Genomic DNA, 14368 nt, shown 5'->3' on the forward strand with positions numbered 1-14368 from the left:
ATAAAGGGCTACTGCTCCAAGTCCTGCTAAACACAAGGAGTGGGGTTTTTTCCAGTACTTCCAGTACTCTCTGCATTGGGCCCTGGATACTAGCTAGGCTTACTGTGGCATAGCATTCCTTCTAACTCATCAGTCTCAGATTCATTTATGGTTGTCTTTTGCTTCCTTATTATTAATTCTGCCTAGTGCTGAGCAATCTCAGTCCTTCCTTCGGTTTGCATGAAAAACACTGAAGGTACTTAGCTGTTTGTAGGAGGTTTTTGGCACTGTGTCAAAAAGTCCCACACTTCATATGGGATGGGGCATAAGAAATGCAATGGTCTTAAAAAAAATCGGAATAAACAGTCTTCTGGTTTTTTGAGTCAAGAAAATAATATCTTCAGATCACTTACATGATCTGATAGCTGTGTAAACTGGGATGGATCCATTAGGTAGTCCATGGAGAATCTAAGTTAATCAAGATGAAGCTAATTTTGACTTGTAAAAGACTAAGTAGACTAAATTGAATTCTGACAGCCACCTTCCCTGTGACAGCAGTTTCTTACAGCTGATATATAGGTAGAGATGAACTACAGAGAATGAGCAGTACTTCTTTGAATATCCAGCTTAACAAATGTCTTCACCATGACAACTTTTTCTGACTGAACTCTCCCATGAGTGGGGTGCACTGGATAAAATTCTAGATTAATTAGTCTAATGCAAGAAAACCTGAGAGGTAAGAAACATGGTCCAGGTTACTCAAACGTTCAGTGATTGATATTCCTGAAATGGTACTATTTGCTGCTATGCAAATGTTAGATTTTTTTTCCTTTAAACTTGTGCATCATTTTCTATACACAGGAAAATCAGAATCTTGGAGGTTTTGGGGCTGACATACAAATTTTTTGGAAAAGATTTTAGACAACGTGCATGACTGAGTTGTTTCTGTTATTGTATGTGCAAGCTAGGCAGTTGGGTTGATGTTCTCCTTTAATATCACAATTTTCCTATTGGTTTGTGATATGAACATCCAGGTCACCTGCAATAAACAGTGATTATATACTGATGGTGATTGTGGATTCTGAAGTTAAATATTAATATTAATCAGCTTTTTATCAGGATTGCTGAACATTTTAATCAGCTTTTTATGAATAGGAAACTGAGGTGAGAAAAAGTTAATTAAATTTGGATGTACCTATATAATGAGTCGGTGTTGGTGCTCTGCTGTAGCTCCGGTATCAGAGTATGTAGGCAAGACAACTAGTGGTAATAACTGGTATAGCTGAAAGGTAAGGCCAGCTCCCAGGCATAGGAACGGTTCTTCAGGTCTGCCTTATATCTGAGATAAGGCTTTTGATATGTGGTTTTCTCTGTCAGTTAACTAATAAATTACAACGAATTTCTACCTGTCATATCCACCTGTAGAAAAGACGTGTCGAAGGGATAATTAACCACTTGACATTCACACCAGTATCTGGGTGTACTACACAAGATTACAGGCCAGAGGGAGAGGGGGAAAAGGGATGGGACATAAGATGGTCTCAGTTAACTGTTGTGCCAGACTGAATTAATACTGTGTGTAGGAAGCTTTTGTTCTTTTGTAAACAGACTCTGCATGTAAGAGAAGCATTTAATTGTTGTTTTCCTCAGCTTTCTGTAGGTATGGTATCAAGTTGGAGTGCTTTTTACATGAGGGCTGACCCCTAGGAGAATGTCTTTCTCTTACAGTTCTGCAGTAGATGACAAACAAAATATCTGACCCACTGAAGGATCCTTGAGAGTTCTCCAGCCTCTTTCCACCGGGCAGCATCACTGATTGATTTCAAGAGCAAGGGCATGAAGTATGTGTAGTGGTAGCAGCAGCAGAGGCTTGTGGCCAGGGTAGTTTTGTGGGTTTTAATGCTCTGCAGCCACCCGTTTTGCTGATGCTTGTCTTCTTCACACTGCTTTTTTGAACAGGGGACTAATACTGCCTCCCTTGGTGAGCAAATATTATTCAACAAATACTGCTACTCCGGTTCATTGTCTCTTGACCTCATTTGTCCCTCCCTGCCAGCAGTGCACTTTCCTGACTTCACATCTGTTCCCCTTTCTCCCCTCCCCTACTTTCTGTTCACACTTTTTTTTTCTTGTTTTAGTGCAGCCTCCCCAGCATAAGTGTCTATGTTGGGAAGCCTGTATCCCTTACAATCCGATTACTGTAGACACTCATTGATCATTGGACGGGCAGATTAGAGTCACCTGAAAGCCTGTCAGAGTCCCTGCTGTAACAAGTTTATCAGAGCAGTGAAGGAAGATGCTTTCTGGAAAACCAGTTCATTTTGTTCCTGTCACTCTTCCATCTGGTGTGAGTGGGACCATAAAATATAACCAGGTGGAAGAAAGGCTTTCAGGTAGGAGTCTTTTCTTCCAGTCATGAAAGATGCTGTCTTTAGGTTGTGTGTTGTTCTTCTTTCTATCTCAGAATGACCTCCCTTAGACATTAATCTTTTAAAGAGGGTCATCTCTGCAATAAGCAGCCTCTCTTTCAAGACTTAATTGAGACACTACAGCTTTGTTTCTCTGATATATATATTTCTGCCTAAGGTAAATGAAGTATGACGTCTTACTTGCCTACAGTGATTAAATATTTGCGCCAGCTTTTCAAAGTCACTACTTACTTGAAAGCATTTTGCTGTATTTCAAGCATTATGTAAATATAAAAGACTATAGAAGACTTTCCAAAATATACCAGTCTATTCTTTTTAAATGTCCAAATGGCATTCCAGACCAGTAGCCTGGTGGAACCTCTTGACTATGTAAGAATTGGCTTCAGAGCATTAAGTGAAAGGGAGGGGTTTTTTATTATGGTATTGAAAGGTCAGAGGTAAGCTGTAATGACCATCAAAGAAACTCTGTTCCAGTGCTTTCAACAGTGTCCCAAAGTTCTCAATTCAGCACTCCCTATGGGTCACTAACAGCTTGTAAGATTAAGGTTCTTTTTTTTTTTAAATTGTCTTCTTTCAGTACCTCAGCACCAAATATGAAACACAATGCCACTAGAGACCCAAAATGAAGGACAAAAGCAAAACATGCGTAGGAGCTTTTAATGATATAAGATTTGTGCCATCAATATAAATTATGTTCTCTAAAGGCAGCGTCTTGATATAAATAATTTCCAGTAAAAGGGGAACCAATTTTGGATGCAAATGAGAGATGAGTGCTTGCAGAATGACGCATAAGTTAAATGAGACGCTGACAGGAAAAAAAATGTTCAATTTAAAAAGAAAAGAAAGAAAAAAACCCTCCACCTTACATCTTATGGTCTTCTTAACTGTGAAGCAATCAAATGCTGTGAACAGATGCACCAGAATGACAGAAACCAAATGGTTATTGTAACAGCCTTGGGAATGGCCCTGCATTGGCCAAGGGGCAAACTGTCCCAGCTTGGATTGCCAAATTCTGTAATGCTCTAAGTTTCAGCTGAAAAGTGGAAGTCATCAAAATACATATAAAAACTGTTAACTGAATACATGCCTGAGTAATTTTGAAAGCATGGGCATGATGTTACCCCAAAGAATGTTTCCAAGAGCAGCTGATGTGGATTAGCTAATGGGAACTCAAACCATCAGCCATCAAGCTATCTCATAGGATTAGCTAAATTTATAAAACTCTCCAGAAATTATTATTGTGCAGGTAGAATTGAGGTAGGCAAGCTGGAGGATGGAAGGAATCCCTAATTAGAAATAATCACTGAAAACTGGTCCCAAAGCATCTGAGAGTCAGATGTAGTGTGTGTTTTTCTGGAGGAAAATTGACTTGGTTTCTGACACTAAATATCATTTCTGTCTGCATTCATTTTCTCATGTAGTTATGAATTCATCCAGCTTATGTACTTCTGTGAGTTGACTTCCAAGGTAGCTTCACTGAGGTTCCTTTCCATGACTACTAGATCAAGTTGAATTTACCAAAGCGCAGTCCTGGTGTGCAAATATTGTGAAACAAACTATAAAGAGCAAATGCATACTTTAGTCACTTGTGTAGTCACGATGATACATCAGTCTGGGAATACATCAGATGGAGTTGCCACAAAACAGAAATTTAGTCATTAGAATGATTATGTAACAATTAAAAACCCACAACATCACAGGTAAAATGGCTAAGTAATTACTAGAAGTGACCTGTTTTAACACCTCAGCTTTTCATCTCTAGTGCTTCATACTTAGGCAGACTGAGAATCACAAATGGAAGAGTACCTGTAGGACTAATGTTTGACTTTAAACTACAAATCAAAGGGTGAGATACGTCTTTAAGCAAGTTGTTTCCTAATCTTAAAATTATAGAGGCCGCAAGACAAATTCTAAGTATATATCTGTGTCTACTTTTTTCACTTTTTTAAAAAGATAATTACCACATCTGTTAGTGTGAGTTTTGTCTCTTTCTATTAATTTCTCTTGGATTTGGGAGAAGACATGTTGACAGTGTTTAAAACCTGCTGAGTACCTTGCGTTACCAGCTGATATAAAACATATACTCAAACAAACACACATACACTCTCATATATATGTGCAAAAATCTCATGGAAGATTTATTTAGAGAAGAAAGATTCTTGCATAAGCAGAGGAGCATGGCCAATGCTTACAGAAAAGCAGAAGATGTCAAGCACAAGAAGAGAATAATTGAAAAACGGCTGTTAATAAAAGGACTCAATGAACTAAAGGGATTCATTTGAGAGCAGGGGAGCAGGGTGGTGTGTGTGTTTCTTCTCAGTATATATATTTTTGTGAACACCATTATCAAAAGTGTATGGAAATGGGAGTACCATGGAGAGGAGTTGTAGGTGTATAAACAAGGGCTATTCAGCACCAGCAGAAAGACTGCTGGTGAGACAGCAGAAAGACTGTAAAGTTGAGAATTAAAGAAATGCTTTATGAACAGTATATGCAGGAGGAGAGGTAGGGTTGCAGGAAAGGAAGGTCCAAGCAAGTAAAGGAGGAGATACGTTTGCCTAAGGGGAACATCTATCTTTGAGTTAGGTGAAGAAAGAGAAATCTGAAAATTTCAAACACATAGGCTGGTGTATATAGAGCCAAGTAAAGATGCCAAGTTCTTTTTTTTCTTCAGTTTAGTCTTAAAAACTTGAGAGTGTTGCTCAGGCATCTAACTGGGTTGCAGCATAGAGTCCTTAGGTTAGCATAGCCAACCAAACAGAAAACAAAGCAGATGATAAAAAAAGCCTGGGGCTCCCATGCTGAAATTTAGCAGGTTTTTGGATTTTGGTTTTGGGTTTTGTTTTTGGGTTTGGCTTTTTTTTTTGGGGGGGGAGGGGGGGGAGGGGGCTAGATTCAGGGTAATGCCTTAGTTTGAGTCATTTTTAGTATAAATTCATCAAAAAGAGACAATTGACCACCAATAGTGCCATACTAGAAGTACCTTATCTTTTCTGGACTTCAATGCCAAACAAGCCTTGCGTTAGAATTCCATTTTGACACCCACTTTACCCAGAAATACGTTACTGTATTTTTTCTTTTTTTTTTGTTTATGTTAGTCTAACTTCAAATGTATCCTTGCTCTCAAGCTGAGTCTTATTTGTCTGATTTGAGGGGTTCCTTAACAGCATTCTTAGTACAGCATCCTTTTGATTACTCACTCAACAGAGCGAGCAGAACTATTTTAACATTACCACAGGTAACTATTCTGTTGCCAGTGTTGATTTACCAGAGAAAGGAAGGACTGCAGGTGCTGTAACTCTTGATATCAGTGGCATCCTCAGGAAACACTTGCGCTTTATGTGATTGCCCATTCCTATTGTGCTTCCATTGCATTTCAGCTCACGCACAGCCCAGTTTTTTTCCTAATGGAAGTCGTATCTCTATACGTCATGATACACTGCAACCAAGTTAAATTATATCTGGACAGCCACGCAAAAAATTGAGACTGTACATGTGAAGGTGAAATTCTGCCTCAGCAGTATGCACATTTTCACTGCAGAGCTAATCTGACTTGATTTAGCATTAAATGAAGCACCTTTTCTGCAGTTCTCTATGTCAGACTAGTATCTAATGCCGGGGAATGTGTTAGCTGAGGGCCAGCTGAGCTGCCTTATAAATGCATTTGGTAGGTATACACGCTCAGACCTTCCATGGAGTTGCTGTCAGTGGTAGTGACAAAAGAGCAATTACTTGATGCAAATAACAGAGGTAGTCATTAATAAGGCAGACAGTTCTGAAGGCAAATGCAAGCACCACTTCTGCTGCAAAAAATTCCAGTGAGGCTGTCACTGTTTGGCCTACTGACTGCAAAATTATCTGCTGTGAACTCAGCTGGCTATTTTGTATCTCTGTCCCCTGATCTCTACACCAAGATTTCTTACAGCTAAGTGGAGAGAAAGGTGCTGATCACTTCTCCCTGCTATCCACTGATAGGGTGCCTGGGAATGGTTCAAAGCTGTGCCCAGAGGAGGTTTAGGCTGCACATTGGGAAGAATTTCTTTACCAAGGGGGTGGTTAAACACTGGAACAAGTTTCCTAGAGAGATGGTTGATGCCCCAAGCCTGTCTGTGTTTAAGAAGCATTTGGACAATGCCTCCAACAACATGGTTTAACTTTTGATCAGTCCTGAATTGGCCAGGCAGCTGGATTAGATGATCACTGTAGGTCCCTTCCAGCTGAAACAGTCTGTTCTATTATATTTTGACTGTTTCTCCCAGATCATGATTCTAACTGGTGTAGCCAGCCTTTTGATAGTGGGATATCTGGGGTGGCACCTCTTTCAAATGCTGTGGATTGAAGAACAAACTTGAGTCGACAAAAAAGAGGTTAAAATGCTGATGATCTGGTGATATCCTATACAGAGGGAAAGACTCAGGAAAGAAGGAGGGTAGGGCTGGAAGACTAGCCTGCAGTAAAATAAATAGAATGCCAGATTGGGTAAAGTGGAACTTGGCCTCCTTTGTATATCCCTAACTACCCTGACCAGAATAGGCTTAAATAATTGTCAGTCTTGGGTTAAACAGTTTTTCTGTGTAATGCAAGGCACAACATCCGGATTATAACTTGGCCCTGTTTTTCAGTGCAAGCATCTCCCCAGGATAATTAAATCTCACCTACCATTTACAAAATACAGGTTATAACTGCAGAAATATATGATGGGAGGTAGATGTATAAAAAACACTGATAGGCTATTAAGCATCTAGTTCTCATGACCTAAGTTTGCAAAATGGCCTATCAACCTGAGATCTTTCATAAAGCAGAAATATCCCTACATGTCTCAAGAACATAGAGGCCTCATATTTTTTATGCCAGTATAAAGCGGGTTTGTAATTCTTGGAAAACTTGTAGAAAATATTTTGACCGTATTACTTCAGGCATGAGATAGAAACATACTTTACAGGAAGAAAGACAGATGAGACAAGTGCCCTAATATCAATTTTCTGCTTTATAAAATCTGTTATTTCTTTAGTTGATATCATTGTTAATGTGAGTCTGGTAAAAAATGGATTTATTTACAGTGAAAATATATGGAGATGTGAAACTGTTTTCAAGATCAAGAATTGTGTGTGAACCTGAGTCTTGCTTTGAGAGATTTTAGTGGAATCTGCTGCTTCTCTTTCTGGGCTTGCTCACACAGAAAGCTTTTTGAGTACAAGCATTCTCCCCAGCTCAGTTGACTTATTAGCCTCTGAGCCAAAATGATATTTAAATACCATAAATGGTAAATGTTGCTAAGGCAGCCCTTTCGCACTGCTCAGACTAGGCATTATTTGGCAGTTAACCACATGATTCTTGCAAACAGATTCCTCGAGGATAATTAAATCTCTCCTAAGACTAAACACTGCAAGTTGTTTGCAGAGTTCTGAACATCAGGCAGCAGATTTTCTATTCTTTGCATATCCTTGGCTCGTAACCACTTGTAGCCCTGATCTTGTGCAGCTGAGTTACTGCATTGAAGGTGTGTATGTGCAGTGCTGCAGCTGACCCTACTTGAGCCAGGGACTGGACTAGATGATCTCCAGAGGCCCCTTCCGAACACATGAATTATGGGGTGATTCTGTGCAGTGTTGAGCATGCTGAAGTCACAATCTTTCAACAGATGTCAGCATTCTGCAGCTCACATTTAAAAGCTTTCAGTCCATCCGAGTAGGCAAATGAACAAGAAAAATTAGTAAAATAGATGATGTCCATAAAATGTATACTGTTTGACTACAGGTCAGGTAAAACCCAGGTCCAGTCTTTGGAAACCTTAAAGTTTGCATCCTGATCTGGATGTTCTTCCCTCTAGATTCATCAGCAGCTCTGGGAATGGAAATGCCACAGTGAGGTTATTGATTCTTTTTTATGTCTCTCCAAGTGTATAGGTTTACCTTACATCTTCTATCTTAGAAAGTAAATAGTTGGCTGTATACTTGCAGTTAGGCTGTTACATGTGTACTGCACAATTGAAAGTAAATAGAAAGTAAATAGTTGGTTGTATTCTTGCAGTTAAGCTGTTACATGTGTATTGCACAATTGATTTGTAGTAGGTTAACTGTTCAGCATGAATTTTCCACTCTTTCTTTTACATATACACTTTCACACAATCCCTTGCTTATCAATATACAGATGTTTACGGTTGTGTTTAAGCACCACGTTCTGATCCACATCTAGATTTAAAAAAATTCAAGTGTATTGTGGCTTAGGCCCACAGCTAACATTAGGACTTCTCTTGCAAGAATTTCCAGTCTGCAGATATGTGAAGGTTAAATTTATGTAAGAATTCTCTAAATCCTGAATTGAGAAAAGTCAAATAATAGGAATGCATATTTATCACCTTAAATTTCCATTAATACAGGTTAATAGAAAAACAGATGTTTGATATGGTTGCTGTAGATAGATTAACTTACTCTTGATTACACAAATACAGGAAGACAGAATGGAAGATTAATAGAAATAGTTGTCTATCAGAGGCAATATATCTCTTTTCACGTTGTCATCCAAATATGCTGAGAATCTATATTTTTGTAAGAAACTGGAAGAGTTTAAATTCTCCTTAATCTCTGTGGATTCAATGCACTAAGTGGCTTTTTTAAACATAGATATGGATACTTATTAGAGTGTCTTTCTAATAAAAAAATGAACCCTTAGGGGTAAGGCAATGCTGTGGGAAAAGCCTATATTACTTTTGCTTTGTAGAAACTGTATGTGGGTATATAAGGCACCCTGCAAATGTTTTGCTTACTATTTCTGTTCTCCCAGGCTGTGTTTCCCACTGAGCTGTGCATATTATTACTTGCTGTTTCCCAACATTCATGCATATTAAAGCCTGAGGAAAGGCAAAAATCATTGGAACCATACAAGTGGGATCATTGTGGTGGACTTTTAAATCCATCACCCTGTGTAACACCTTATCAAAAGTCTGTTGAAACGACAGAGACCACTGCCTTCCAGAGAATGCCCCAGCTGGGCTTATGTATTATGCCAGGCCACAGCTCTGTGCAAAAATTTTTAAACTTGATCTCATAATTTTACAAGAGCCTTTGAGAATTCAGTGCTCTGTAAGCAGCCTTCGAGAAAATCATAGTACCTTCTGTATTATCTTGCATGATTTGACCTTCATGAAACCCACAGCTGTGGTTTAAAAAAATTCTGGCAGCTTTTATAAGCTACTGTAAAATATACTAGCTGCATAGTCTGAAAACAAGTTATTGATATGCACCTGTGTTTTATCAAGCCCGCCCTACGTAGTGTTTTCTGATGTTACTCATGAATTGTTTTGACATGATCCACATGTGGGGAACTCACTGCAGCAGCAGTAGTTGACTCGGAAAAAGAAAGGGAGGGAGAAAATTAACCGCCTGGGGTAGAATTTTTTTTAGTCACTATGGCTGTGTGTTAATTCTTATCTTCTTTTTCATTCTTAGAGGTGAACCAACTCCTATGTGAAAGTAATAAGTAGCAAGTGGTGAGGCAGAGGTTAAACAGCTATAGGCGATTAAAACGCATTAGCATAATAGGAAGAGATCAGATTTCCTCTTTTTCGCATCCAATTGATTAAGCTTCAGGATACATAGATATATAACCAAGGCATGCCCTTATGCTGATGTCAGACAAAATTTTCCTTAGGTTCTGGATTTTCTTTCTGGTGCCAGATGTGCCATATTTTTATTGTCTGAAGTTTTGGCAGCAAAAATACCCTGCAGTGTTATGAAAGAAATTGTTTCAGCCAGAAGCATAGTGACTTGCTGTATCCGACCTGGGAGCTGTAGCAGTGTGTTCTTCTTTTTCTTTCTTCCCTCTGCTTTGGGCTATGAAGCCAGCTGTCAATGAAAAGCATATGAATTTTAAACCCCAGCAGAATTTGTGTGATGAAAGGGGCTTTGGAGGAATGGGGGGAAAGAAAGCTCTTATACTGGCCTTTTGTTGTGTGCAGCTTGCTTATTTGTGTCCTGTTTTATTTGTCTCCTTGTCCTTCATGTTGCTGATGCAAGTCATAGATTTTGTTCCTGATGTATGAAACTAGCCAGCACCTAGCTGTGGCCAGGGAACGTGAACTTTTATGATTGTAATACTTTCTGAAGCTACCCTTTTGCAAAAAGTGCCTGGGTTTTCTGGGCTTTGGTTTTTTTTGTGTGTATGGATTCCCTTGTACTACTTTCCTGGCAAAATAATTAGTCAAGTGCTTTCAAAAGGAAGTAGAACCACATGGTATCTTTTCACCGTAAATGGGAATTACGGGAATTATTTGCTTAATCTTGAATGAGCAGAGTCACTTCTTTTCCCAAGTACCCTCCAAAATCAAATTGACTGCTATTTTTCCAAACAAGAGCTGTAAAGGCTAAAATTTAAGAAGCCTTTAGGTACCCTAAAATAACCTGTGAAAATGTACAGTGCTGCTGTCTGAAGGTAAAGCTGTGAAATGTTAAAGCCTTCACCAGAGGAGTACTGAATCACTTCATGGTGCTATGCAATAAATAAGCAACCTTTGGCAACATTTACAAGCTTCAGAATAATTTGAAAATAGTTAACATTCAGTCTTTGTAATTTAGCCTTTAAAAGATTCTGTCAGTCCCTTCTGAGAAAATGCAGTGATTTTAGGCTAAGACTAAGTAAAACTAAATAACGTATCTAAAACTGGCTGTCTTGTGTAGTGTAAAACATCTGTAAGAAACTAAAGTTGTCAGTAGATTAGTTTAATTTTTTTCTAAGTCTAGAAGACCACAGTATAAAATTTTAAGTAAAGGAAGAAATGTTATATGAAATAAGCCTCTGTGGTTTCTTAAGGAACAAACAGCATTTATGGATTAGAACCTAAGTCTTTTTAGTTGTTGCTGCCAAGTCAAGAAACATCAGACAATTTTTGTGATATTCTGCTTTAGTCACTTCATACAAGAGGTCAGCATAAGCCTATGCATTGCGTAAATTTAGTGTAAACTCTATTTTTAATCTTTGTGTGATGGAGAGGCAGCTTCTGCCCCCCTTTCATTTAAATTTAACATCTTCACTTACAAATAGTGAGCACTGATCAGTAACAATGGCAAATTGTTCTTCATTCTTTAATCCTGCAGGTCACTCTTTTGGGATAGAGGCCTGCACTCCATTGTGTCTTCTCAGTGTCACTCTTGTCAGTAGGTGTCCTCACCAGCATAGGACACATCTGTCTGAGATAGCTTCAGAAACTGAGGCCTAACCTTTCTGTAATCTTGTTGGGTTTATGATTCATATATGCAATTAATGTGAATTATATGCTTGCTTCCTTTTAGTGTTTGTGCAGCTCTGTGCAAGAAGGTAGTTTTATTCCAGTACATGAAACTTATATTTCTTCAGCACATATTTAGGAGTTAGCACTGCTGAAAAATTCCTTTGGGGAAATTATTTTGCTCTATTTCTTCTGTAACTGCTCACCCATTTCTTTTTAATAAGCTGAGGCTGTTATACTGTGTTGTCTTCCTTGATTACAGAAATCCGTTTATTTAGACTATGTGGAACAGGCACGCCGCTCTAATAAAGCAAAGAGCCAGTTGCAAGCAATGTGAAGTACTTAATGCTGTTTGTACCAGGGCTCTGCTGGAGGCAGCTCAGTCTGTCCTGGGACAATTGCTGTTAAAGCAGGTGCTAGCAAATTTGTTTCCTGGTCACCATTAAGTCTCTCATGGGACCTGTTTCAGCTTTTTTTTTTTTTTGTTATCTGTCCTCTCTGAAGGCTTGAACTTCTTTGATCATACCCCAGGTCTGTTTCTCTGTTGGTCTAGAACCACACTTCTGCTTTTATTTTCCTTTCCCTGCTCTCCTTGTATTGGATATCAGCCTTCTTGGTTTGCAGCGTTATGAATTATTTCAATAAAAAAGATAACTCAAACATATTATTTCAGTGTCTTTTTCCTTTTTTTTTTTTCCCTATGCTTCTTTCCTGTCATTAATTTCTCAGTTTTTTATCTTCCTCCTTTCTTCTTCTTTTCCTCCTTTCTTCTTCTTTTCTTCCTTTCTGACATTATACATATTTCTGCTTTCTCTCCTGGGTGTGTTTCAACTTGAGGGACAAAGGGAGTTTCTTCAAAGTATCAGAGTAGTGAAGGAGCATGTACCAATATTGCTTAGTTTTTCAAAAAAAAGCAGTTTTTTGAAGCTGTATCCCTGAGTATTTTCTATACAGTATTAGTCATTTAGGAGCAGGTGCTATCAGAAGCCCTAAGACCAATCAATGTGGCCTGATGGTGAATCAGGCATTTCAGAGTATTAAGTCCATAACATGAAGCTGAATGGGTCTCAGTCAGGTCCCATATTTCCATTCTCACATTCATCAATGTCTTACTGCTCGGTGCCAAGAAAAGACCTACGATATAAGCCAGCAAGACAAGATTTTGGCTAGAAAAAGCTTTGCTAGAGAAGAGGGAAAACTTCCTCTCCAGGCAGCTTCCAAAATTACATTGAGCTCAAATAACCCCGGGACGAGCTTAACTTCTTGCCTCCTGGAGGTTCAGTGGACTTGCTCAGTGAGATGCTTACAGTTTTTCTTATCACTGTTGTTTTATGAATGCTGGTTTTGTTCCAGCCTGGCACTTTGTGTTGATGTAATACTGTTTTGGATTATCTTGATATATCTTTGAAATTTTGGAAGGCAGGAATAAGCAAAATGAAGCTATTTTCATGTATGGACAGAAAGTTGGGCAGCTTTTTAAAGGCAAGACGTAAGAGGTCTGAACTCAAGCTAAGCAAAACAGAAAGTGTATCCAAGTGACTGATAAATATTTGTGACCTCTTATATTTGGTCATGATCACCGCTTCAGAAGTGTCTTTGCTCTGGCTTTTAGAGCAGAAGTATCTTTCCTGGTCTACTGTACTGTTTAGGTCACAGATCAATGATCTTGCTTCTTAACCTCTGAATCCAAGATGGAGGAGACCACTGCTGATACTGGAAATTACATACCTATAACAGATAGATTCAATTTTTAAAAGTGGAGGAAAAAAAAAAAAAGCTCTAAACCAACAGTTTTTGTGATACATGTCAATAACCTCAGGTTTCGATCTTTCCCATCATTAATCAGTTGGCTAAGTGTAATACAAGAGAGGCGTATGGTGAACTCAAACCCATTTGATATTGACCATCTAACAATCTAAATGGTTTGTAGTTTCATAGAGTGGCAAATCCTACGTTACTGTGAGTTTACACTTTAAATTCATCAATCATGGAACAGTAATTTAGAACACATCTTAAGATTTTTATGTGAATTTAGATGTGATTGAAGGCATTGAATTGTTGGTTACGAATTGTTGGTTACAAATTTTTAATGATTTTTTTTGCACCTGAGCATGTGTAGTTGGGGAAAATTAGTGTAAATTTCTGTGTGATACTCTATGATATCTCTTAACAATGGTATAAGAGGATCCCTGGAGGAAGAATAGTTCCATTCCCATTTCTTGCCTTTCTGCTTGGACTACTGGCAAGGTAAACCAGCTATATTGGGTGGTTTCAGTGATTTTTGCCTTCTGAGAGCTGAAACAAGACCACTGACTTGAAATTGGTTTGAACCTAAGGTCAGTTAAATTTTGCCAAGGAAATTCCAGTAAGAGACCCCTTTGTTCTCTTCTTGACTTCACAGAAAAGAAGAGCAGCAAGAGTACAGAAAGTGCACAGGCTGCCAAGTTAAACAAGACTTTTGCACCCGTCTTCCATAAAGGCCTGACTGACCTCAAAGTAATGGATGGAAGTCAAGTGATAATGACTGTGGAGGTATCAGGTGCGTAGCTATAGAACAGTATTATTTAAAAAAAATAAGTCCTGCTGCAAAGTATTTGCTTTTTCCCCACTGTCCTTTTCCTTTAGTCGGTGTCTTTGCGTTTAGAAATAATGCTTCCAGGAACCAATATTTTAAAAGTAAAAGCTAGGTTTGTCTGATCTGATCTTCAGGGTGGATGAACATTGTCCAGTGTTAATG

The 14368-nt window shown here is 38.6% G+C and overlaps 1 protein-coding gene across 2 annotated transcripts in view; it reads left to right on the forward strand.

The window, feature by feature from the left end:
• MYLK (myosin light chain kinase) overlaps nucleotides 1–14368 on the forward strand; it is a 215834-nt gene that overhangs the window by 113360 nt on the left and 88106 nt on the right. For both annotated transcript variants that reach the window (XM_030487009.1, XM_030487010.2), the window contains exon 12: nucleotides 14033–14170. In XM_030487009.1, coding sequence (XP_030342869.1) covers nucleotides 14033–14170 — 138 coding nt within the window. The remainder of the gene's footprint in view (nucleotides 1–14032; nucleotides 14171–14368) is intronic.

This window comes from Strigops habroptila, chromosome 5, assembly GCF_004027225.2.
Source record: "Strigops habroptila isolate Jane chromosome 5, bStrHab1.2.pri, whole genome shotgun sequence".
Taxonomy (NCBI): domain Eukaryota; kingdom Metazoa; phylum Chordata; class Aves; order Psittaciformes; family Psittacidae; genus Strigops; species Strigops habroptila.